At 37.4% G+C, this 27,810-nt stretch overlaps 2 protein-coding genes across 2 annotated transcripts; one reads left to right on the forward strand and one right to left on the reverse strand.

Annotated features, from left to right (window-relative positions):
• Nucleotides 1–372: 372 nt before the first annotated feature.
• Nucleotides 373–8,691, reverse strand: samm50 (SAMM50 sorting and assembly machinery component). The gene is made up of 15 exons (XM_026946385.3): nt 8,515–8,691; nt 6,924–7,034; nt 6,736–6,837; nt 5,889–5,976; nt 5,703–5,809; nt 5,391–5,521; nt 4,199–4,286; nt 3,969–4,097; nt 3,772–3,843; nt 3,600–3,686; nt 3,433–3,503; nt 2,631–2,698; nt 1,547–1,693; nt 1,059–1,200; nt 373–702 (listed from the first exon to the last, which is right to left on the reverse strand). Exons 1-15 carry the CDS (start codon nt 8,533–8,535, stop codon nt 657–659), a joined length of 1,410 nt encoding a protein of 469 aa, XP_026802186.1. The 5' UTR covers nt 8,536–8,691; the 3' UTR covers nt 373–656.
• A 1,403-nt stretch (nt 8,692–10,094) lies between these two features.
• efcab6 (EF-hand calcium binding domain 6) lies at nt 10,095–27,771 on the forward strand. The gene is made up of 31 exons (XM_026946401.3): nt 10,095–10,208; nt 11,825–11,990; nt 12,200–12,420; nt 14,433–14,512; nt 14,593–14,680; nt 14,799–14,935; nt 16,566–16,684; nt 16,885–17,006; nt 17,108–17,256; nt 17,345–17,428; nt 17,568–17,688; nt 18,143–18,319; nt 18,578–18,670; nt 19,522–19,682; nt 19,779–19,901; nt 20,027–20,201; nt 20,336–20,450; nt 20,542–20,666; nt 20,839–21,068; nt 21,163–21,250; nt 21,541–21,659; nt 22,171–22,326; nt 22,464–22,619; nt 22,845–23,055; nt 23,201–23,395; nt 23,827–24,054; nt 24,153–24,350; nt 24,547–24,739; nt 25,603–25,784; nt 25,951–26,100; nt 26,416–27,771. The coding sequence occupies exons 2-31, from the start codon at nt 11,846–11,848 to the stop codon at nt 26,536–26,538; spliced, it is 4,464 nt and encodes a 1,487-aa protein (XP_026802202.3). The 5' UTR covers nt 10,095–10,208; nt 11,825–11,845; the 3' UTR covers nt 26,539–27,771.
• Nucleotides 27,772–27,810: the final 39 nt, after the last annotated feature.

Raw genomic sequence — 27,810 nt, forward strand, 5'->3', positions numbered from 1 at the left:
AACTTCTCTCATATCTGAAATGACCTCCCAATTTGTTGCTCAATTTGCAAAGCTTTGACAGAAGAATTCATGAACACGTTCTACAGAAATACATTTCGCATTAACATTTATTGAAGCAACTGCAACTGCACTTAGACTTCCATTGTAAGTGAGTTTTGATTATAGTACAGTATAGTACAGTAAATAGTGATTAAGTTGAGAAATGCAGGAATTTTCCTTTTAACCTGAGCAGATGTTCAGTAGGCCATCAGTTCTCTATAGTACTGTAAGCTATGAGACTGGAAATTATGAGCAGACAGTCAGCATTTTTTCTCACTTAACACTCGAGTGGCGAATCCTCAAGTGAAGATAAAGATTACAGAATGCTTTCATAAAGGGAGAAAGTTTTTTATTTAACTTTTTTTGCTGATCAGACAAATAAATATGACGAGTCATAAGTGCACTGACAGATCATTTTCCCTACAGGTGAGTGTTCTTAGATTCTTTTTTGCATTATTTTTGGTTTTAGACTTCTGTCCTAACAATACATTTGGCGTCCAAAAAAACTATTGAACCACAAAGATTCTCACTCCACACAGACGTTTCAAACAGATTTCATCTGCATATAAAATCCTCTTCTTTTCATCCCAAGTAGATATGTTAATGGCTTCATGGTGTTACAGGAAGCGAATGCCTGCTCCAAACTGCACTCCATCACATATCCTAAATAAAGAGATACATGAAGAATATGAAAGAAAACTCTTCATATTACCAGACATGCTAATATTAGACATGTTTAGCTGTTTGAAGAGATTATGAGCGGTGATGATTGAAGTTTGTGCTTTCACTAGTGCTCAGTTTCTTACAATTTTCATAACAGAAGAAAGAATGTTTTAAGTCAAACTTGCTATGCCACATTACACCTCAGCGCACAACACACCTAAACCGAGCAATCACGCACCGAATGCCTGATACAAGTGGGGTTTGATTAAAAAATTATTTTAAATTCTTAAGAATTTTGAATGGATTGTTTGAGAAATCGTGTTTTAGGTTTTGTCCCTGATTGTTTGATGATGTACCTGTCTCCACTCTGGACGCCCATGGGAATGCAGTAATTGAGCTCAAGTCGAGCGATGTTCCCCAGACGCAGCACAATGCCTGCTCCGTACGACCAGCGGATACACTCGGCCAGTCGGCTCAGGTGTGCATGAGGCCCTTCACCTACAAATATAAACACACACCAGCTAGAATTAAAAACCTGGTAAACAAAACAGACTGCAGAAGAAACAACACTCTCAGGATAATGTCATCTCATATTTTTGGATTTTTCCCCATTTCTCTCCAATTCGGTTCCTCTAAGTCTCATGAAGCCACCATATATTAATGAACTGCTGCTCATGCTGTGTCACAGGGCAGCTGAACACTGCTTACTGCCCTCTTCCACATACATGAGCTCACAGAAGCCCATAGAGATGCCCAAGCCAGGTTCTGATAACTACATATTCTAAATCGAGAATGAAAGAAAACATGTTACACTGTGGTTTGTGTTTGAGGATTTAGAACTCACCGTAATTGAGGTTGCACAAGTTTCCAGCATTGAGAAAGAAGTGTGTTCGGAAAAGGTCCCCGAAGCCCCCACGACCTGGCCTGAATGGTAGAGGAGTGTACAGGTGGAGCCCACCGGCCCAGTACACCTCTCCACCCAGATAATCACCTGCCATTAACAGTGAGTTAGTTTCGTCCACTTAGCTATACTGTGTATGTGTGTGTGTGTGTATGTATGTGTGTGTGTGTGTGTGTGTATATATATATATATATATATATATATATATATCCTTCACGATCCTTCGCTTTAAATATATATCCTTCGATCCTTTGCTGTGTATACATATGTATGTGTGTGTGTGTGTGTGTGTGTATATATATATATATGTGTATATGTATATATATATATATGTGTATATATATATATATATATATACACATAGTATTATTTATTGCTTCTATATTATTGATTCAGTACAAAAACATTTTAGATTTCCAAACATTAGTTTTCCAGAACAAAATTAAATGTCACAGAAAAATGTCTGTATGTCAGTAAAGAAAGCAGCATATTACATTAGAGACACTTTTCAGACAAAAAAAACATAATGAAGGCTGCTGGGTTTTGCTACAAAAATAAGAAGCAAGTGTGAAAGTCAAAGTCTCCAGAAGAACTGTGGCTGCTTCTGCAAGATTCTCAGTAACACTTACAGCTCATTTCCTTATAAAACTGCACTAATTGTACCTGAGACTACTATTTTTTTTTTTTATGTAGAAACATTTAATTTCATTATTTTTGAAGGCATCTTTGCTCTAAAGCATTTCTTTGCATGTACCTAAGACTTTTGCACAGTACTATACATATAAACCATACAGCTGCAGAATATTTCAGTGTTATATTGTAGACTGCTACAAATTCTGGTCTATAAATGTGTTCTGTCTAACTGGACATTTGATTGGTTCCTTCTTGTTCTGAAATCTATGCAGCTATCATTAGCAGAAGCAGAATCAAGGTACAAAATAACTACATATGAATTTAGTTAAACACTATCATCAGTTGCTATGAAACATCCAGGTAAAACCCAGACCAAGTGTGTTGGATTTCTTACCTTCACTCTGTGGTCCGATGCTGTACATGCTGAAACCTCTTACGCTTGTGGGGCCTCCCAGATAAAACCTGATGTTTACATTCATATGTCAGAACTATCCATTCCACAGCACTACATAATGAATAAGCCACTTCTGAACATGCTGTCATATGAAAAGTTGATCATCTGCCTATAACAGCATGTCCAGCCATGTTTTATTCCTCTTATATCACAGCAATTCTCCAATGATGACATTTATTATTAATTAAAGAATGACACATCACACATTACTTTAATTTTATTACGTTTGTAGTTCCATTTAATGTTAAAACATTAAAAAAGTACATTATCATGTTACCAAGAAACTGTAAAACCCTCAGTCCTGAAGATTTTCCCATGACGGAAAACTTTATAACTTTAAGTTACAGCTTTACGCTTGACTGATAAAAACAAAACAAAAAAAAAAAAAACACTGACACTGGAGACTCCTTCCATTAATGCTAAATAAGTATCTCCTTAGTGAAAGCTTCACTATAACAACTATATGTGGTATATCTGTTACTACAGAAATGATAACGTAGAAGAATGAGCACATTAATGTAAATATGTGATTTGCCTTGCAGCTGAAACTATAGTCAGAGATGCTGTTACAGAAAAATAATCTACACTTTTTTGACGTATCAGAATTGAGAATTAAACAGTGCTGTGGTATAGACTGTAATCTGTTTTCACTTTAAATTAATAGGGTACGGTGCTTTTTAACTAAATGCTTATTGCGCTTCTCCTCGGGAAAACACTATCTAGCTGAATAATTTTCACTAACCTGTCAGCAATTGACGTGGGTTTGTCTCCGAAGGGGAGCAGCAGACCCCCCCATAGAGAGGCCGAGATGACCTACAGGGAAGAGATTGGCCAGTATTTAAATACTTCAAACCTCTATAAAGACTGAACAATGTACAGTAAAGTTTCTAGCTGTACTTTACTCCTCACCGAATCCCAGAAGAGTCGCTTATTGAGCTGAATTTCAAAGTCCTCCTTCAGGAATCTGGCATCTCCACCTGTATAACCTGCCAACTCCTGCAGTGACAAAAAAAAAAAAGCTAGTTTAATGCAAGTCTAAAGTTTTATTCAACTCTCTATTCATATAAAGCAGAGTACAGACCTGGTTGATCTTTAGTAAGGCACCTTTCTTAGGTAGGATGGGGGAGTTGCGCGTGTCAATAACCATTGCATGCTGGGAAGGGAATATTCACTCAGTCAGAACACAAGAAAGAAGAATAATCTTTATTTAACATAAGACAAAAATATTAAACTCTGCATTTTTAATCAGGTCATGTCTTTATTGTAGTGCACACATACGGAGAGGGAGGACTTGAGCGAGTGACCGCTTTCCTCTCTGACAGCGAAGGAGGCAGTGCGTGCCAGACAGCTGAGCTCCCTCCACACTCCTTCCCACTTCAGCGTGTGGTTCGTCTTCCAGATAGGAAACTGACAAACAGAACACCGCCACAATTTAACACAATGACGTGATGCCATGAAAACCAGGAAACCTGATGTTCCAGGTAAGAAAATGAGAGTAAAAGCCTTACACTGAACTCTGTGGAGATTCCTCTATCAGTCTCTCTCAGTGAACTCCATGGGAACTGCCCTGTGACTTTGTAGATGTTGACAGAAAAACTACAAGAGCAAATCTCAGTGTTAGCAGGGAATATTTTAACAGAGATCTAGGCAAGATGAGAAAAAAAAAAATCCAAGACAAATCACAATGACTTAAAGAATTAATCCAGAGTTTTTCAACGTAATCTCTTTCCACTCCATCTGTATCATACAAGCAATTGCTCAAAAAAAAAAAAAAAAAAAAAAAAAAAAAACACTTTGGCAAGTTGTCCTATGCTGAGAAATGAGAAAAGAGAAAATCTTTTTGATTAGAAACTCGCTTATAGTGGAAATCTATGCACTTGCACTTGAGCACTGTGATTAAACCTTTATGCAAAACAAAGGGTTGTTTAAAAAAATAAATTTTATGGTTTTCCACTGAACCTTGTTTTCTAAGGGATTAAGTAAATGCTCAAGTAAGATAAGTAAACAAGTAAGAATGCTAAAAATGGAAGAGGAAAAAGAAAAAAAAAAATATTCTGGAATATTCCTTTAAACCCAAAACTGATAAAGTAAGAAATAAAACATGATGAGGTATGCTGATGCAGAAAAATAATCAACAATTACTGGTGTACCGACATAAAACCACCCCAAAGTTGGTTATTTTCCAATAAGAGCACATTCTTCAAAGTGTTTTATTCCTCTTATAAACAGCAATTATATAGTATTCATTTATAGTTATATTTAATGTTGTGGAAAGTCCACAAAACAAGTTCCAGTTATCCCTTCTGTTATAATAGCTGTAAACTGTTATTCCCTTGAAGTTAACATAAATGCTAATCATCTTACCAAGGGACAGATTTACAAGTGCTGACACTGACTCAAGTTATTTATACATTTTTGGTTGTTTAATAATAACAGGACTTTTTGAAGTCCTTTTTTGTGCACATCTGCCATACAGGTCCCCGTGTAACTAGTTACTATAGAAATAATAACGTATTACAATGAGTACATTAATATAAACCTGTGATTTACCTTGCAGCAGAAACTACAGCATAGTCATCTGATTACAGAATGTGATATGATGTCAACACCTTCTGACCAATCAGATTCAAGAATTCAGAAGCACTGTGGTATTAATTAGTAAAGACAAACCAGTTTTTAGCACCAAGGCATTAAACATACTTGCGGTCAAAGTGTCCAGCTTGAGGCTTGAAGAAAGAGAGGCCATAGGACGTTTCCTTTGTGCCGTAGGAGAACTGAAAAGTGAGCTTCTCAGCACGGCCAAAAACGTTGGGCAGTTTCAAACCCAGCACCTGAAATCAGATCAGCATAAAACAGTGACGCTTCACTTCCTGTAATAACGCTGTTCATTAAATTGACAGTCCTTTTTGGATATTCTCTATAGAAGAAGGAAAGATATGACAGAATGAACAACACACAATCTCTGTGCAATAAAAAGGGTGTACTTATTATTAATAAGGATTATTAACTCACCATGCTTCCCTCATTATTTCCAACCATGGTGTTATAGCTTCCAGTCAGTCTCCTGAGCTCCTTCACCTCGAATGTGACGTCCAGTCCATTAGGCAGTGCGTCCTCACCTATATCACGCGGTACTTTCAATCAGTGTCAGTGAAATGATGGTTTCAGTGATAACTACTGCTAGTCACAATAACATACCCTGTGAGGTATCAATGACAACCTCCACTTGTCTGAATATTCCCAGACGCAGCAGTCTCTGTCTGGCATGATGGCTCTTCTTCATCACCTGCAGCACAGGTACGACACACCACATCATTCACTGCATTACAGTCATTACACCACCGCCGTCTTCAACACTAACGTCATCACAGTGGACTTCATTTTCAGTCCTGGTGTCCTCATGACGCACTAAATGTTTTAACAAAGCTGAATAATATGATGCTTTAACATACCTGAATAATCATAATCAAGCCCTTTATGATCCAAGACTCAAGAACTACAGTTGAGCGCAAAAGTTTGCATCCCCTTAGGACAATATAAAGAACATTTCATTCAATAAGTACTTTGGGGCATGCTGTTATATGAAATTACTTAACTTTGGGGTAATTTCATATAATTTCAGCTCAGCGTACATCAAAACATCCAGCTTTTGATTATTTTTCTAAAACAGCACACCACTACAAGTGTTTCCTCCCTTACATAACATACACATTTCTTGAGATCTCTGGTCTATCTCTGCCAGACTGGGCAAATCCTGACATTCTCCCATTCATCCTGACATATCTGTTATTCCTCTGTCAGATGTCATATACCGCTTTCTTCAAATCAAGTCTGGGGTTTTTTTGCTTATTATTTTTCCACTGATCTGCCCTTGTGTTTTATTGTCATGACTGTTGTGATACACACACATTTCACTGCAAAATAGAGCTAAACTTCCCTTTTCTCACCCAGAAACCCTGAGAGATGCAAACTTCTGCACTCAGCTACAAGTGCAGCTCTGAGGATCCTCAGGACTGGTATTGTCATGATGAATACGCATACTCACGTCAATCAAGTTCCTGGCTCTGAAGACATCTGCGATCTCGTACGTTAGGATATCCTCCTTAGTCCTTCCAAGCCCATCTATATGTACTCGCTGAACTACAACCTAAACAATTCAACACTGTCTTAGATGGTTGTCCTGCAATAAATGAAGATACTTCTGTTTTCTGGAATAAATAAAGCATGTCCTACATCTTTGTTTTCCAGAACTTCCTGCTGAGGCTCGTACTCTGCTTCCCCAACATCCAGGTCATCAGCTTGAACCCCCAGCTCAGGCCCCTGCATTGGGAGAGGGTCCAAACTCTAGGAAAGAAAAAGCAGATCATTTTATAACGAAAAAAATGCAGTAAACCTGCATGCTTATGATAGCAATTTGTAAATGTTAAGAAATACCCAATTCAGGTTATTTATTCAGAGAAACCTGAACATCGCTATTAAGGCTACACAATATGTTGCAGCAGTAATTTGTATTGTTTATAAGCAGTAAGTCTGGGTGTTAAGGCAATAAATAACAATATTAAGATAAATATTGAGATACTGTTTGCAGGTATGAGCAATACGTTTATAGCACAGAATCCATTCTTACTCACAGCTGGCTGTCAAAATATTGTTTTATACCAAAATGCACTTTTATAGCCATTATAACAATAAGTGTTGTTGATTCTTTAATGTGGAACTTATATTGTTACAAGCAGCGTAAAAATGACTTTAAGGTACGAAACTACACACAGAAACACACATTATAGTCACTTTTTTTTTTTTCAGATCTGTGGATAAACTGCATCTATCGCATGTCTTAGACTGCAGTAATACAATATCAAAACCAACAGAAAAATGGTTTTCACTGTTTTTGTCCACTGCATTATCTGAAACATTGATGAAGGCATGAGATCTGCCTTCTTCACAATCGCTTCATGTTATATCTCCCTGAAAAGCTTATATGTCAGTGTATGTGTGTGTGTCACTACGATGCACTGTATATATCAATTTTTTTTTCAATATCAATTGATATTGATAATAATAAACTGTGAGTGGAAACACTTTAATCCACATCAAACCATCAATCAAAAAAGTTTTTTCTATACTCAGAACCAAAAAACTTTTTCTATGACCTAAAATCCTGAACTTCCTGTATATATTTATTTCTATCCTTGAGAAGATTATTAGAGAGGAATCAATAATGTTGATTATTGTTGGATTTACATTAGATTTTATACTGAAAATAGCATACAATACTTTTTCACAAAGGTGCATGGTATTTTCTTGATTAAACAATGAAGAACTGATTTTTCAACAAACTTTCTTTTTAAAGTCTTTCTCTTGAGAATGTCTTTACAGTGCAATACATTTTAACTCTAACAACATTTGGTATGGTTTTTATTAGGTATGCAAATTTATGCACATATAATTAGACAAGGCTGATTTGCATAAATAAGTAAGAATATCAGCAATCAACTGATAAGACTGATTGTGATATCTATTTTGAAAAATGCCTCTATTGACATTATACAGTATACAGCTCTATAGGAATAGTACAGAAGTAATATATGTAATTCCATTTAATTCCAGTGTCATATGGTTACACAGTAAAACACAGCACAATTCATACTTTCTGGTTATATATTTATGTTGAACATTTCATGCAGATCTGATCAGAGGAAACTTTATTCTACTTTATTCTCTCACACTGTGGCTCTGTTGTTTTCCTCCTCTGTCATTCCTATTCCTAACCAGAGGTCATTGCTTTGGCTCCTCAAGTAAAAACAGTGAGAAATAAACTTACTCTTGCGTGTACAGTCCCCATGGTTTGTTTGTTTGTTATCCTTTACATTCAAATGTTCCTAAAAATACGACGACCTTTAAACCCGCTGGTGTAAAACTCCAAAGCGTCTTGCTAACGCATTAGCTGCTCACCGGTAGGGCGCCATGACACTTGGTAACCACGCCCCTAGTCCCGTGACGTCACATCGCGAGGCTGAAATCCCATTAGCTACCCAGACTCCATAGAAGTGCACTAGCTCGAGCTAGGAACAGAAAATAGTGTATAATAGAGCAATTTGGAATTCGGCCCATCATTTTCTTTAGTGCCTTCTTGTTCACACTATTCTAAATATTTTTGTAAAACTGTAAGTTTAAGCCTAAAAAAAAAATCAAATGACATAATTGTTTGGGGAAAAAATAATAAATAAAAATAACAATAAATATTTGTAAATTAAAAAAAAAAATAGGAAAATGACTTTATGTTTTCAAAAAAAAAAAAAAAAAAAAAAAAAAAAAGGAAACTTTATCCGGAAATAGTAAATAAATAAATAAATAAATAAATAAATAAATAATTTTTTTATTTAAGTTTTTTAATTTTTTTAAATAAGTTTAATGATCGAATATTGACTCAGAAATATTTGGTAATGCCTATGGCTCGGCTAATATATATTTCTAGAAATTAAATTATGACAAGATATATAATAAAATGACAATAAATAATAAATAATGTTAGTATTCTGAGGGCTGAAAGGTGCTTCTTCTAGCCAGGGGCCCCTTTAATTGTAACTGCACAAACCTCCTCAGTACAGATTAATTTCATAAACATTATTTAGTGTCGCGAGACAATAATCATTCATCTAGTTAAATCATATGAAACAGACCAGCCTTACAGCATACACATATCACCTCTAATTTACTGATAAATACTGCTCAGTGAGGGGATAGAACAGCTGTACTGCCACCTAGTGGATGTTATTACCAATAGTGTATATAAAATGGCCATAATCTATAATTTGTACCTTTATAATTACATAAACTGTTCACATACTACTGAACATAAGTATTAGTACTTAGTAATGCATGTAGTCTGCATTAACTGTATACCATACATCTCTATCCTGTACAAAACTCCACTTTGCCCAATTTTTAGTGGATGTTAGAATGTGCTCTTAAAACAGCTTTGCCTTTTATTAATAAGAAAAACATCAGACTCCAAAATTGTACTTTTTAACTGAAAAAAAAAAATCTTTTGCAGTTAGAGAGCTTAACATTTTTCATAACATTTTTAAATAGCACCCCATGATATACCAGATGTAAGTGCAGTGACATCAAACTTTACTCTCTCTACAGAGGTATTTATTATTATAAATAAATAAATAAATAAATAAATAAAGTGTGAATTTTAATTTCTACAAGTGACAGAACACTACATAAGGATTTCAGAAAAGCACAATGAGATATGATAGCATAGTAAGAGGTATTTCACATGAAAGTTCACCACACTAATGACCAAACTGATACGCCTTATAATGAATAAATAAATAAATAAATAAATCTTCCCTGAGACAGCAGTGGGCGGGATCAAAGCTTTGATTGACAGCACGTCTCCATGGCAACACGGCGCGTCCTTGGTTTGTGTAACAGGGTAGCTATGCTAACTAACACACTGAGCTGGAGCTGTGAAGTTTGTCGGATTTCAGCAAAGCTGTGAGTTGGGTGAGTTATTATTTTTTATTTTTTTATGGATGACACTTGCAAATTCACTCTGGTTAAAGAATTATTTTAAATAGAAAGTTTACATTCCCTGTGCTTTAGAGACATTGTAAACTGTTGGTGAAGAAGTGTAATTCTGTAACAAAAACACAAGATCAGAAAGGTCAGATCTGTTTCTGTGTTAAACTCACAGCCTGAAGAAGGAATGGATAAAGTTTCACACACATGATCTAATGAGAGGAATTGTCCACAGACTGAAAATATGTGCTGAGATTATACTGGGGAAAAATCCCATAAATAACTATTTCACCTCTTAGGCTACTACATAGTTTTTTATATTTAGGAGTTAAACTGGATTTAGTGTAATTGTAGTAAAAACTACAAATCTCACCAGACTCTTTAAGTTTTCATTCTTGCATGTTTGTCAGTTTTTGTTAACAAAATAATATACAAAAAAAAGGAGATTCTCTCCTGGCTAAGATACATGATACATGATACATGCTTTAAGGCAGGACACTACAGATAAATAAATAACTTTTAAAACAATAATTATCACAATCTTTTTTTTTATTTTTATTTTATGATTTTTATGATTGCTGATATTATTACAAGTATTTTTGTACTGGAACTTGTGTACAAAATGTACATTTATTTTTTGCTAATGAGGTTTCATCTACTAAAATATACACATCATTTGCATATTAATAAAACCTTTTGAAGTCTTTTGATGTTAAGAATCGAAATATTTATTTCACTGTAAAGACACACTCAAGAGTAATGCGTGTAAAGAAAAGTTTGTTGTTAAAAATTCCCTTAACTGAAAGAGAACGTTTTATATTTTTGAAATGAAATCATTTCTCTGTTGTTTTATTGCATTGATTTACATTTCCATAAAAGTAGGCTTTATTATGTATGTTCACATAAACCCAAAGTGCCAGAGCTCTGTGTCTCAATCATTATATTGATATTGACCTTTGCAATACTGATATAATCGAGCTCTTCAACCAGCCCCAGATGTTTTAATGAGATCTGATGAATCAGTGATGCGATAAACAAACGATTTAGTCCAAAAAGCAGGCAGCTTAATATATTAGAATATATATAGATTTCTCACAATATGTGGCTTTATACTGTACAGTCAGAATGTCATGTTTTTTCATCTTTTCATTTTGTAATATTTTAAATTTGATTTGCACACACAAAGTCGTATCAGATCTTTGGAGAGGAAGGGGGAAGTGCTGTTTAGTAGAAAGCCTCAGTCACTTGGCCTTCACTCAGTTGAGCTCCTCTGGAAGAAATTCATATCTAAAAAGTTTGAGCGAGAGAAATCTAAAATATATCTAAACAGCTTGACAGATGTCTAGGATGTTCATTGAGCTTCATTGAGCTTCATAGAGCTTCATTGTTTATATGAATAAAGTGTCAAGCAAAACCTGTGTTTTTTAATTATATAACCAATACAATATTGTTATTGGCTAGTCTTTAAGGTTCGGTTAGTCCAAAGAAAACATGCTCGTTTATTAAACACTAGGTGTTACCATTAACATTTATATTGATATGTTCTTGATAAACAGACTCGAAATTCAAATACATGACTATATTTCTAATGTAACTCTCAGGTGCTGGTATTTCAAGTAGTGATGACCTTAGCCACGCCCCCCAGCCCGGGTCTGGAGGACCTGAGGCCCATGTCACGGGGAATCCCCATCATCCCCAGAGGCAGGAGCGCTTCTCATACACCCAGCCGAGATGCTCAGAGGAGGAATACCCTCAAGAGTGCCTCCGGTAATAATCCATGAGCAGATTAGTGAGCCTTTACATACAGGGACATTTTTCTTTTTCAGTTGTGACCAGAGTTTCAGAAAGAGAGATGTTTTAGTGGTCCATCACAATTTCCATGTTTGAAAGCAGTTTAGTACACTTCTTGCCAAACTGTTTAAAATAAAGGAAAATAAATCCAGCAGAATTTAGCATTTGTTTATCCTCCTGTCTAGCCTCGTCTGTGCAGTCGGTGGCTGATGAGAGTCTGTCTTTAGTGGACATTGAGAGCATGCTCTTACAGAAAGTGAAGGACAGAAAAGATGACTTGAAGGCAGCTTTCCGTGCCTTTGACCAGGAGGGCAGTGCCACTGTCACTAAAGGCGAGTTTCGCCGAGTTATTGAGGGCTTTCTTGTGCCACTCACTCAGTCTCAGTTTCACGGCCTGTTTGCAAAGGTGAGAAAGTTCTTTACTTTGTTTACTTTTAGAAATACACACTGTTATACACATTAAAATCTTTATCAGATATGGAACATGTACATGTTGTTGGTGGTGGTGGTGTTGTTTTGGCTGCCCCCTTTAGGGGTCGCTACATCAGATCAATTCCATTGTCTGCATATTGATTTGGCACAGTTTTTACACCAGATGTCCTTCCTGACGCAACCCTCCCCATTTATCTGGGCTTGGGACCGGCTCTGAGAGCGCACTATATGGAATATGTACATGCATTGTTCAAAATTAGAATGTGAAAAATCATTAATTTTTTTTTTACTATCCTAATTTTCACCATAAGGGTGCTTTCTCACTTGATGTCTTTTCTTAATGCACGTTTTACATGGAATCTTTTTAAAAAGTGCTGCTTCCAACGTTTTTATCACAGCAGAGCACTTCCAAATGTGCTGAGTTAGATCAAGCACTTTTTGGCCTCTCAACCAATCAGGTTGCAGCTCTGGGGGCAAGTGAGAAAAACAATCATGGACAAAAAAGTGAGGAGATTTCTGATACTTGGATTCCAAATTTTTAATTGCTAACTTTCCAACATTGCAATGTAACTATAAATAACAACGTATCTACTCTATACAGTATGTCCAAAAGTATGTGGACACCTGACCGTCACACCTATATGTGGGCCTTCCTGAAACTGTACACAGAGTTGTAAGCATACAGTTGTATAGAATGTCTTTGTATGCTGTAGCATTACAATTTCCTTTCACTGGAACTAAGAGGCCCGAACCTGTTCCAGCATATTGAGCCCCTGTGCACAAAGTGATCTCAGTGAAGACATGGTTTGCCAAGGCTGGAGTGGAGGAGTTGTCTGCACAGAGCCTGACTTCGACCCCAAAGAAAACCTTTGGGATGAACTGGAATAATGGCTGCACCTCAGGCCTCCTCACCCAACATCAGTGCCTGATCTCTTGTGCTCTTGTGGCTGAATGAACACAAATCCCCTCAGCCACATTTCAAAATCTAGTGGAAAGCCTTCCCAGAAGAGTGGAGGCTGTTATATCAGCAACGGGGGAGCAACTCAATGTTAATAACCATGCTTTTCGAATGGGATGTTCAATATTCAGATGTCCACATACTTTTGGCCATATAGTGTATTTCTGGGACTTTCACTGGTACCTGATGTGACGTCCCACTTTAACGGTGGCTGCATACAGTCAAGTCACACAAGCAGCTCAAATTCTCTTGATTTTCTGTTTCCAAAGCTACCACGAACATCACCGGAGTTAAACTAATCTTTATTACCGATAATAATAAACAAATCTAGATACACTATATGGCAAAAAGTATGTGGGCACCTGACTATCATACCCATGTATGTGCTTTTGAAAATCCCATTCCAGATGTAGTCCCTCTTTGCTGTTATAATAACCTCTACTCTTCTGGGAAGGCTTACCAATAGATTCTGGAGCGTGGCTGTGGGGATTTGCTCGTTCAGCCACAAGAGCATTAGTGAGGTCAGGCACTGATGTTGGGTGAGGAGGTCTGGGGTACAGTTGGCGTTCCAATTCATCCCAAAGGTGTTCAGCGGGGTTGAGGTCCGGGCTTTGTGCAGGACGCTCGAGTACTTGCGCTCCAACCTTGGCAAACCATGTCTTCATGTACCTCACATTTTGCACAGATGCGTTGTTATGCTGGAACAGGTTTGGGCCCAATAGTTCCAGTGAAGGTAAAATTGTAATGCTACAGAATACAAAGACATCCTATACAATTGTTTGCTTTGAACTTTGTGGCAACAGTTTGGGAAAGAGCTACATATGGGTGTGATGGTCAGGTGTCCACAAACATTTGACCATATAGTGTAGCAAGATAGGCTAGTTAAGTAGCCTGGTAAGAGTATTGTTATGGTTATGTTATGAGTACATTGTATTAACTGTTTTTTTAATATCAGCACAAAATATGGTCAGTACTTACTTTTAATAAAAAAAGCGTGAAAGCACTCTAACACTGTTTTTTTATGTTAGGTCCCAAAGAGAAGGAATGGAACTATACCCTATATGGAATTCCTACAACAATACTGCAAGGTCTCAGCAGCACCAATTAGGTATCGTGTGTAATTACAGGAGGCTTTTCAGCATGTTTATATATATATAAATGTTCATAGGAACCTCTTTTGCTACACAGGAGCATGTCGTGCTACAGAACTCCAGCTTGGAGTGGAAGTCAGCGCATTTGGCCGCTTGGAGAGCTGCAGTGCCGCTTGAAGGACAAGGTGTGAGATTTTGGATGGAAACTTTTGCCTCCTTGTTTTTGTTATGCAGTTCATAACACTGGATATCGTAAATGCATATACAGTAATTTAATTGTTTTTCTAATACTGCTTTTAAAAGATTGGAGGCAATTTGAAAAACATTACGAGGGCTTTTCGACTGTTTGATTATAACCGGGATGGACAAATCCAGCAGCATGAACTGCGGAGAGTTCTGGAGAGTTACTGCTTTCCTCTGAGCCATCAGGAGTTTCACAGGTGCTCATCTAGATCTCTACCCCAACAGAATCAAATTATGAATTTAAGTCAGTGTAGTAGTGTGTAGCGTGTAAGGAATGGTGTGACGTTTCCTATAACAGTGTTGAATTCCACTTAACCACAGAAATGTCATACTTTTTATTTATTTATAGTTACAGTGGGGTCCAAAAGTCCGAGAGCGCTAGTGAAAATGTGAAAATTTAACAACAATTTTCATTACAATTTACATTATTGACAACAACTTGAGTGAAAATTAGAGTTTCTTAGTATTTGGCATGTCCCCTTTTTGCTTTAATTTAGTGTGCCCTCGAGCTGGCATGGACTCCTCATATTTGTTCATGTCATATAATGAAGGTGCAGATGGATGCAATTGCAGGTTAAGCAGAATATTTAATGCACAAAACACAGGTAAACTAATCCAAATCATTCGGCAGAGTCAAAGGCAAAAACAGGAAAAAAAAAGGTCAGGCGATCAGCAAACAGGGTAAATTAGACAGGACTAAGGCAAAAAAAAACAGCTCAGATCAAAATCAGAGATGCAAAACAGGAAAACAGACAAAAAAAAACAAAAAAAAAACAAAGGCTTGGTATAAGCAGGTGTACAAGACAAAGCTGAGCGTATACTTTGCAAAACATGAATGGATGAGAGTCTCTATGTGTGTGTGTGTGTGTGTGTGTGTGTGTGTGTGTGTGTGTGGCTGATTGAATGCAGGTGTGTTCAATCAGAAGCTTGGCGACTGAGAGCGGGTGAGAGTGTGTGCATTCTGGGAAGTGTAGTTTGAGGCAGCCACATTAGTAGGCCACGGAGATAGTTGGGATATGGAGTCCATGGAGAGCTGTGATGTGACAGTGCAAAACCTTATGATCCATTTTAGATCAAATCCATCAGCATGTCATCTGAACACATGCTTCAATAAAAGAGATTAGGCATGAGGAAAATCTGACCTTTTGTACAAAGTAGTTAACATGGTCAATAACACAAAATTGCTTACATTTAAATAGGGACCTAGAAATAGTGTGGAATCTTGAATATTTAATATTCAAGATATTGAACATTTACTTTTTTTGTTTTAAATATTTAAAAATTCTGAAAGCTTCTGTTTAATTCCAATTTTAGATGAAAACAAAAAGATTTTCAGGTAGTCTCTGACTTTTCTCAGACCCCACTGGTCAGTTAATGTTGTGGAATGTCTGCGAATCGGGTTATTTCCTGTTATCGCTTACATTATAGCAGCTATCATTATCATTCCCTCACTTTCTTATTAACTTCGCCTTACCACTGTCAGTTACAAATCGCTTACACTGAAGACTCCTTTCAAAATGCTACATAAACATCTTCTTACAGAAAGCTTCACCATATCAAAAATTGTACCTGATAATAGCAGCACATTTTTAAAAAAAAATCTGTTTATTATTAGATTATGTGGAGCATCTGCCATACCTTGTAAATTAGCTGTTAGTATAGAAACACTGGTGTATTAGAATAAGTGCATTATTATAAATCTGCAGCTGGAACTACTGTTAGAGCTGCAGCTATAAAAAATATATATATATCAACACCCTCTGACCAATCAGAATTGAGAATTCACAGGCGCTGTGGTCAAATATATTTTAATGTTGATGATTGCAGGCTATGGTCACATTACAGCCCGAATCACTCACAGACGATATCCTACAAAGAGTTTTTCGAGAGGCTTGGCGTTGATTGTGAGAACTACCGGAAAATTGCACCAGACTCTACAAAACTTGGTAATGTTTAATAATTTGACTCATGTCAAGACTCCTTAAGATACTGTTGATTATCCATTAATATGCAGATTACATTAAATATCATTTCACATCATTTCATTTATTTGAGGAATTGCAAGATTTGCTCTCTTAGATAATGTTTTGCTTTATGTTATGATATGAGAATCCTTTTTTGATTACTACTGAAAAACCTGTTTAAGCTTTGACCTGGGATGCAGCTAACCGGTCTAAAGCAAGACCCAAGAGCCGGACTTCAGCTTGGGAGCCTTCATCTGTGACCCAGGATAGTTTAGATGAAATCTACTCCATGTTTCTGAAGAAAGTGAGAATCTAATACATTAACGTTGACTGAAATTAAAATCAAATGTCTTCATAACAGAATGTCTTCAACTCCGAATAAACACTGCGTATTTTGTGCTACAGATGAGTGTAAATTATCCTGTTGTAGAGAAAGCACTTCAAGCGTTAGATGTCACAGACAGCGGTATTGTCTCGTATGATGACCTGAAGTCAGTTCTGAGCAGTTTCCTTTTTCCAATCAATCACAGCTCATTTTTGGGCCTCTTAAACAGGTATGAGATTGATCATTTTGTGTAGTTGTGTAATATTAATACGTTCTGCATGGTAGCTTCAAATGCATGTCATTTTGGCCAAACGTAGACTTGGAGTGAACCCTGCAGAGCCTGTACAGTGGAGAAAGTTCATTGCTCTATTCAGGGAAGAGGAGCAGATGTTACCTGCTGTGTGAGTCAAAGTCATAACATTTCTGCTTCAGAAACTCAGACTCAGATAACAGCAAATCATGTTGAAAAACGCATTTCTTTTAATAATCAAACTAAGATCATTTTTGTTAAAGTAACTTTTTTCCCTCTGTCTCCATTAGGAAAGACACAGGTCCTGCTGCTTGTAAGCTATCAAGTATTGACGAAGTCTTGCCAAAGTTACGAGAACAGATACTTGAGATGTTTCCTCATCTGAAGAGAGCCTTTCTGGTCTTTGATGAGGTTTGTTAGGGGCTTTTAATCATTTAGTAGCATAATCATTTAAACTTTTACTGTGCAGGACACAAGACTTACTACATAATAAAGCTCCACCAATAAAGCTCCACCAAACTGTTAAAATATATAGATAATTGCATTTATTTTTCCTTGTTAATTGAACAGGTTTGTTTGTTCATTTGTTTGTGTTTGTTCATTTTCCTTCTGCTTTTCCTGACTTCTCTATACCTGGCCACAGATTTCATCTCCTCCTGGGGATCCCTAGATGTTCCCAAGCCAGCTGTGAGATATAATCTCTCCAGCGGGTCTTTATTCATTTGTTTCTTATTTGTTTGTTTGTTTGTTTGAAATTTATTTTATTTTAAGTTTTTTTCTTCAGTCTTCTCCAGTTCCCTCCTACTATATTTTGTTATTTAATTGTGTGTGTGTGTATGTGAGTGTGTTCTTTTTTTTTCTCCAGAACAGAACAGGGCTGGTCAGTCGAGGTGATCTGCGGAGGCTACTGGAGAGTCTGACCTTCACTGTAACAGATGAGCAGTTCAGAGGACTGACAGATCTCCTTCACGTGCCACACTCAGGATCCATCAGCTATCAACACGTCCTGGACTTTTTTCAGAAGGAAAGGCCAGCGGTAGTGGTATGGTAACATTATCTGCTATTTTCAGCTATTTTCTGCTATTTATTCTGCCACTTATTGTGAATATACATGTCTGACCCAGTCTATGACTCAATGTAAACACTTAATTTGAAGAAATAGAAATGCAAAATGAATAGTTGACCTATTTGATCTCTTTAAAGATTTAATTTCGTGTCTGTCAGTCACATGCGGTAGACATGCAGTAGCCTGGATTTTCATTATAGTTCAGTCTATAGCATCAGTCCGTGTCTATGGCAGGTTCAGGAACAGATCAGTGAGTCTACAGAGAAGCCAGAGGCTCAGACCCAGCCTACTGCTGAATCTCCTTCAGCCAAAGCAGCCTGGACTGTAGTAAGTGCACTTTCAATTATAAATCACCTAAAGCTTGTTTGGGGACAATAAAATATTGTCTGTATGGAAAATATTTGTGGTGGGTTCACAAGAAAATATCATTAAACAGCCAGAAAAGGCATCTAAACCTTTCTTAAGAAATCTAGAGTCTATATATGCAAATTCAACACATGCACGTCACCCTTGCCCCTGATAAAAAAATGTACATGTATATTGAAAATGCTATCCATAGTGTGCTCTTCTGTGTTTCTTAAAAGAATACAGCAAAATCGCTGTAGTGATGATTTTACACAGGTCTGTGTACATTCCCCTGAAAGGATTCACTTATTAAAAAAAAAAAAAAAAAAAAAAAAAAAAAAAAAAAAAGCCTTTATAAATTTCAGGGTGAGTTTGGTTGGCTATCAATCAGGATAATATTACTCAGCAATAGTCCTGGACTGGGATTTAAATCGCAGTATATTTGCATGTAATCTTATATTTTATTTTACCTTCACGTGTATTATTAGCCGGTATGTGAGACTACTAAATCTGTGTTAGAAAACTTGCTTTTTAACATAGCTTGGTTTTAGCTGATATCAACAATAACATCAAAATCTGGACACATAAGCCAACACTTTATTAATTGATTAATAAATTTAAAAATTGTAATTGTTCACAAGTCATGGTGATATAAGAAGAATAAAACTCTTCAGGATGTGCTGTTTTGGGAAAACAACCCATTTTGGGTGGTAACAATAACACAAATCCTGGCTGCGATTATTTTACTATAAGGTATATTAGTTAGGGTTTAATAGTCTTTATTATTTTCAAGATAATTGACTAAAGATAATGAGGTTTCATGTGATTTGTAGGTGGAAGGGGTTCTTAAGGAGCAGCTATCTGAGCATTATGCTTCACTGATGTCATCTCTAAGCGAGACAGACCCGACTCCGAGCTACACTATTCCTCCTGAAGACCTGAGAAAGCTCTTCCAGCAGTATGGACTACCACTGTCTGACAGCCACTTTAACAAGTGAGAGACCCTTTACATTACACTGGTGCCAACACTACATCAGCATGGACTGATTCTCTTACAATAGCCACATTTCTCTCTGCCTTCCTTCTCTAGGCTCTGTGAACCTTTTATGGAGTCTGGAGCAGTGAACTACAAGTCGTTATTGATGAGCCTGGGCATGTCCATGAGGAACGGCAAGACAAAGAGTGTAAACAAGGGTCCTAGCTTGATTGAGAGGTTGGTTTCAAGACGTATTTAGGAGGAGAAGGAAAGGAAGAATAACACATCCAGGGAAAAAGTATATCTTCAGTCTCTCTTAGAGTACTTGTTGGAGCATTTGCCATGTAGCATTTATTTTACAGAAATGAGAGCGCTTATCGAGTTAATGTGGCGAGTGTTAAAAGGCAAGCTGTGGTGGACGTTGTTCTGAAGAAGCTCAGAGACAGGTTGCAGATGCGTGGGCTCACACTCCAGCAGTGTCTGATGGACACCAGCAGAAGCTCTACATCAGAACTTTACTTGAGAGACTTCCAGAAGGTATGGTAATTATCTCATACTGTGCATTTTTAATAGTCATGCCATTAAAATGTTATCTAAAACCCTTGTGATCATTGTGCTTAGGAAAGAGCACATTGATTGTTCAGTTTCTGCATTGCTGATGTTTCTGTTAGATTCTGGATGATTGTAGAATTTCCCTGCAAGCACCACAATTTCAGGCTCTCATCCAAACTCTTGGTTTCTTCAATGGACCGATCTCCTTTTCAGACTTTATGGACAAATATGAAGGTATGAGTTATAACTCAAGCTGTAGTAAAAAAGAGGTTTTTACTTTTTGACCAGGAAGTGCAAAAAATTATTTTGCCCTTTTTCCACACAGATGCCATAGCAAAAGAAAACAATGAAGAGCATCAGACAATCTCAAATAATATTAAGGCAGACAGCTTTATGTCTGCAGAGGACTGTTTAAATCAGCTTGAGGAACGCATCAAAGAATGTCACGGGGTAACACACTTCCTAGGAATTATTTAATCAGTTTACTTGACTGGTTGTCTACATTTAATCTGCCTCCAAACCAGAGATGACGTATTTAACACAATTCACATCTCTGTTCTCAATATATACAATATAAATCACTTGAAAAAAGTGAAATAACTGTCATATCATTTTCTCTTAGGATGTTTTAACAGCGTTCCGGCTGATGGACAGAAACAGAGATGGGCTGGTGAACTACAATGACTTTAGAGTGCTGTTTGACAGCCTGAGATTCGTGACTAAAGAGAAAGAGTACAAGAGATTGCTTGAGCTGCTGGGCTTTAAGCCTGGCTCTGCTATTAACTACTCCGAGTTCTACAGCAAGATTCGGTCTGACAGAAAGACCGGAGCTAATCTCATCACTAGTATGACGTGAGCACTTCAAACTTTACGCATTGTGAAATAACTGTATTACTATGTAACACAATGTCATTCATATCTTTCTTTTATGTATCTTTGGGTCCAGAGCTGATCAGTTACTTGATCGAGCTTGTGAACAGGTTCATGCCTATCTGGTGGCCACTGCACACACAGAGGGGTCCGAGCTCTCAAAGGTGAATTAGCTCATTTAAGCTCCTCTTACTCACTATTTATATTTCTGTGAAAGCTCTAGTTGTTGCTGTGTGATTGAAAATTGAAGAAGAAAGGTTTAAAAAATAACGAAAGATTTATTTACAAAGCCAAACACAGATTACTATCTAGTCATTCAATTGATTTCCACTTTAAACTATGTTTTTATGAGCTTTTGTATTTTATTCCTCCTTACTGTATCTGTATTAATTGAGACTGAGATTAACAGACGGTTATAAAATGAATTGTTTTACAAATTTATGTTTCTTGACAGGCTTTTACCCAGTATGGTGAAGATAGTGAAAGCAAGATCACCAAGAATGATCTGAGGCTTATACTTTACAAGTACTACTTGCCCATTACTCCAAGAGAATTTGAGAAAATATGGGCGAGGTAAGGCATACTTTAGGTTTAATGATATGTAAGGGATACATACACAATGGGGTGTGCTGTTGTAGGAAAATAATCAACGATGGTGTGGTGTGGTGTTATGTGATGCCCTGAAGTTGATTATTTTCAAATAACTCCTAAGTGTTTTAGACCTTTTATATCACAGCAATGTATTTATTAAAGAAAGTCATATTGTAATTTTTAGTTACATTTAATGTCCTTTTTATCCATTTATAGTTCCCTAATGTTGTGGAATGTCCACCAAAGTTGTATCACTTTATCACTTGCATTATGGGAGCTTTGACCTTTGATTGATACAAAGTGCTGACCTTGGAGACTTCTTTTAACTATAATTTGCCCTGCAGCTGGCATTTTCAGGGCTACCGTTATAGAAAACTAATCAACAGCTTCTGACCAATCAGAATTGAGAATTCAACAGCACTGTGTTAAATAAAGTTAAATAAAAAATAAAGCTTCAGGACAGATAAGCTGATGTCAGGTACATTATATCTAGGTATGATGATGATGGGAAAGGATACGTCACTCAGGCAGAGTTCCTGAACAAACTAAATATCACACCGCATGAGTCTACACAGTCTCCAGGGGGAAAGATCATCGACAGAACAGCCTCACGGAAACTTCTAACTGAGACAGAACTGCACAATCTAAAGTGAGTAACCTGTCTCTAGCAATACTTTAGTCATGCTTAATAGAACTTCTGTAAATTTCACAAGTTTTAGTGTTTTTGAGCAAGATTTACTAGATCATCATTACTGCCATTTAACTTTTAACTCCCTCTCTTTATAGAGAGTGTTTAAAGGTCAGCTTTGAGGATGTGCGCCAAAGTCTGGTGGAATTTGATAAGAGTGGAGATGGTCATGTGACAGCGACGGACCTGTTGGCTCTGTTACAAACACATGGATTCCAGATAGAGGATCATCAATTATTGGGTCTAATCAACAAGTATTGCAATGTTCCAGAAAAACACACTGACATAACATCTCAGACAATTTGAATATAGTTGTGTATCAGCCCCAGATGTTCTATATTGTGGATATTGTGCAGTAGAATGAAAGTTCAGTAGGATATGGGTGAAATCATAAAAGCCAGGAAAAAATGCTCCCTGCATAAGTGCCATTTTTTATAACCTCTGTCTGGATCATTATCTTCTCCTGTCTTTTCCTGCAGTCTTGGACTTGATGTCTGCAAGCTGTCATACCATGATTTTCTGGACCGTATTGCTGGGCCAAGAGTCAGTAGCAGGTCTGTTCTGGTGTCTCCAGTCAGTCCATCCATGATGTCTTCTGTAACAGGAGATAGGATAGAAAATCTCAGCCCTGAGAGAGCCTTACAGAAGGTCAGAGAACTCGTCACAAACTCCTTGGAGACTCTATCCAAGGTAGGGTCTAGTGATTGAACTAATTATATACTGAATGGTGTTGTACAGAACTGAGTAGCTAGTCAATCAGTGTAGCAATTAGATGGTTAGTGACAAACCAAACAGCATCTGAATAATCACTTTTCTGGTGCTTTTATAATCCCAGGCATTCACAGCATTTGATAAGACTAGAAATGGCAAGATAGCTCAGGCAGAGTTTCAGCGAGTGCTGGACCATTTTTGCATCAAGCTCTCCGACGTGCAATACAGACACCTGCTAGCTAAACTGTCAATCAAAGAAGAGGAAAGCAAAGTGGACTGGAAGCAGTTTCTACACATCTTCAATCTTCACAACCAAGAGGTAAAAAATATGGAATAATTTAATGACACAATTGCATGTGATGGATAGATTTAATTGAGCTAGTGTGGCATGGTGGTGTAGTGGGTAGCCTCATGTTCAACCCTGAGCTCGGGTTGCTATCTCTTACGCATGATTTTCACATGTCTGCATTGGTTTTCTCGGGGTTCTCCAGTTTCCCCCACCTCCCAAAACATGCCAGTAGGTGGATTAGCTACACTAAATTGCTAATTACACCTAATTGCCTCTGTGTGCATGGTGCCCTGCTATGGACCCATCCAGGGTGTATTCCTACCTCGCACCCAGTGTTCCTAGGACAGGCACCAGATCCATTGCCACCCTGACCAGGATAAAGCACTTACTGATGATAAAACAATGAATTTAATAGATCTATCCTCCATTACACCAAGATGTGTTTATTTACTTCATTACAGACATCTGAGGAATGGCTGGAGAAAATCAACAAGGTACGCTTCCCTAACCAGACACGTCTTGTGCCAATCAGTGATATACTAGGACGGATCCAGGAGGTTGTTTCTGCTCGCATTTATACTATCACCAAGGAGATGGTGGATTTGGATTATGCTGGCGTAAATATGATTTCAAAAGAGGACTTCAGGACCATCTGTGACCACCACTTCATGAGACTCACTGATGAACAGGTGAGTCTGAATGACAATATCTAAAGTTAAAATATTGCTAAATAAATAGCTCCTCATTGCCTTTCCCAAACAAGTAAGCTGTAAATGTGACCTTTCAGTTTGAAGCTTTGTGGAAAATGTTGCCGATCAATACCTTTGGAAACCTGGATTACCGTGAATTCCTGAAGAAGTTCAGTAGAGAACTGATTGATCAGGGAAGTATTAGAGGATCACCTTCTCCCAAGCCATCAGAGAGCTCAGCTGTTGCTGTCCCACAGTGCCCAAAAACAGCACCCTGCAGCCTTGGGAGAAGCAAGGTGTTATTATATATCTCTTTGTACACACCTGCTTTAATATAATCCTGCTCACTGTTTAGAGAAAAACTCTCTTTTTTTTTTTTTTTAGGTTATTACATGTGTAAAATCCTTTGTCGAGTCCATTGTTTTGAACAGATCTGTATACAGCATCATGACATTGACAAGGTTCATTTAACTGAACCTTTTTCTTGTCCAGTCATTAGGCCCAGAGCAGCACAGGCCTTCCTCTGCAGTCTGTGGACGGTCTACAGTGAGCACTTTGTTGAACTCTGAAGCCATGGAGAGGAGGCTGCGCTCCCAGATCCGGTCACGCTGGCGAGAGGTCCAGAGGAGGTGCAGGGAGGCTGACACAGGGAGCACTGGAGACATTGATGTAGAGACTTTCTTAGGTATGGTTAAAAGGATACTGTTGATAAAATGCACTGCAATAACACCACAGTTGTCATTTCAAAAGTTCAAAAAGATGTTGTGGCTTCCTGCTAGTCATGCTAGCCTTCACCCTCCCTGGTTGGTAACTGTAATGTGATAGGGGAGATCTACCTAGTGGTTGGGGTTTGGAGAAAATGGAGTTTTTATGCAGAGCTTATATGCAGAAATCAACAAATACACAGGGGATAAATATACAGGATATAAATATATCAGTAACTTCACAAAAGCCTTGAACTGGAGAGAGCCCACATGAGAAACACTGATTAAACTACAAGCATGGCCTGGACACATAAAGATTGGCTTTATGGAAGAGTGGCAAGCCATATTAAATTTCAACTGGAGTTTTCCAAAAGGCATTTTGGAGACTCAGCAAACATGTTTAAAAAGGTTCTCTGGTCTAATGAGACCAAAACTGAACTTTTTTGCACAATGTGCTACGATTGGCAAAAACCCAATTTAGAGAACACCATCCCACAGTGAAGCATGCTGTTGGGAGCATCATGTTGAGCTTTACCTTGGCCTCATGGTTTCTTCTCTGACTAATGCCTTATTTGCCCATTCACTGACTTCTGTTTCACAGCTCCCTGTAGGCAGAGGTACTATTGTGTGTTCTTCCCATTTTTTTTAAATAATAGGTTTAATGATGTTGCATCGGGAACTTTGGGAATTTTTTTTTTTATAAAGAAACCCTGATTTTTACTTTCTTTTGGAGGGAATGGGGCACCTCAAGATACCTATGCGAGTGGAGTTTCAGTGTACAGTCAGAGTCTGGTTGCAATGGCTACAGAATTATAGTTATTGACTGTTGTGTAAATGTCCACAGGCATACTGGAGGATGTCCATATTAGTCTAACACATTCTCAGTTTGAGCAGCTGTCTGAGAAATATAACATCAGAAGCAAGGAGCGTATTTCCTACCCAGAATTCCTGCAGCACTTTGTGCTCACGCTCAAACCTCAAGCCAACACTTTCAGCCGCAGATGCAAGCTGCACATGCCATCAACGGTAAGGCCTTGTTACTCGCTACTGAGCTGTTCACCTTCTGAGATTTTTAGCACTGGATATTGGACTGGATTAACAGTGTAGTCACTTTATTATCAGAAATGGAATAGTGTATATGACAGGTCTACAGCTTTTTTAACTATCACATGTCTCTATCTATGTTCTACAGATGAGTTCAGGGCCGCTGAGTAAGCAGTGCATGGATATCTTGCTCAGGCTGTGTCCTTCTGTCCAGCTTTACTGGAGGACCATGAAGCAGGCATTTATCTCCTGTGACAAGGAACGCACAGGAAAGATTTCTCTTCAGGATTTCAGAAAAGTAGTTAATACGGCCCTACCTTTAATAAACTCATAGCGTCCTTATTATCACCCTACGTTACACTGTATATTATATAAGATACTGTATATTACGTAATATATGCGATAGTGCTTTTTTCTTACAAAGTGCATTGTTGTTTGTAATCATGGAAATGGTAGCAAATGTATTTTACTTTTAGATTTTGATGGCAAAATCTGAGCACCAGACTGGCTAGTACATTAGAAATGCAGAGAGAAGAGATGTAAATGCATTTTTCTTACCAATTTAATCCTTCTTAATAAGCTGCACTAATTTAAACATTTGTCATCTCAACAGGTTTTGAGGCAGTACAACATCAATCTCTCGGAAGAAGACGTCTTTCATCTTACATCTTTCTTTGATAAGAACATCTCAGGACGTATTTCATACAATGAGTTTTTGAGCATTTTGCAAAAATGAATGCAGACTTATCCTGTATTGTAATGTATAGTGTGCAGGGGTGGACAAATCAGTAAACAAGACCATGTCTGGGTTTTTAGTTTTTTTATTTGTAGTTGTGGACAGTAGGCTCAGTAGGCTAGAGAGAAAGAAAAAAACCTTACTTCCTGTTGGCTTTTGCAAAACAATCATTTATTTGCGTGTACTTATATTTAAACAAAATGCGCTTCCCGGTGCAACGCACCTTGATGCTGTAACTTTAGTATGCGCAACTCGTTCTGATCTCACCACCTGCTGCACTACACACAGCGGGTTTTACTGTTCATATTATTTGACATATGACCTTTTGACATATGACCTTTTCAGAATCAGAACACACAGGTATGTGGAAACATTGACGAATCCAAGTGAAAATAAAGTGCAGCGCAAAGCTGTCATGTAACTCCTAGCACAACACACAGTCACCATAAATAATATTGTGGCATCGGCGAGAAAGAGGATTGATCAGGACGCATTGTTAAAACAATGCACTTGCTCCTTTATTGACAAACTCAGACTTATAGCACAATCACAGGCTTGGTGATTACAAATCCCATTACATAAAATCGGTGGACACAACAAAAACAAGATAACGTTCCAGTACGGTAAAAATAAACAAACAGTACAGTACTGTGCTAACAATTAACACTTAATGTAAGAGAACAACACTAACATTAAACTGCTAACATTAGAGACGCCGCAGAGTGTGCACAGTAGGACAGCGAGGTTGCAATATCTTATATACACAATACAGTATATATAATATCTTTTATGTGTGATAATATCAGCTGTGCTACCTCAGACGCTTCCTTAGAAAAGGATAATGACTATGGCCAAGATATATGCTATGCAGGAGTATATCTTATATACTTGTCTGTGTCTGTATTAAAACACAACGAGGTAAGCATATGTCCCTAAGTCAGCATATGTTATTACATTATGTTAGCTACCATTTTTAGCCTAGTTAGTTAGGTTTCTGGGAAATCAAATTATGTGACTTGCATTTTGAAGCTTATACTTAGTCAGTGGGCTAGATAATGGATATATGATTTGTCCACCCTTGGTGTGTTCTATTAACTTTTTTTTTATTAATACAAAAAAATCATTATGCAATTATCCTATTATTGTTCTTCATTTAAAAGTCTAAACATCTTTAAAATTAGGTTATTTCCCACTTTCACAATTTCTGAAGCTCAGGTAACTTTCAGGGTTGTTTAGGTGCCATTACTTTTCATTTAATAAAAGATTTTAAAA

This window comes from Pangasianodon hypophthalmus, chromosome 7, assembly GCF_027358585.1.
Source record: "Pangasianodon hypophthalmus isolate fPanHyp1 chromosome 7, fPanHyp1.pri, whole genome shotgun sequence".
NCBI lineage: Eukaryota > Metazoa > Chordata > Actinopteri > Siluriformes > Pangasiidae > Pangasianodon > Pangasianodon hypophthalmus.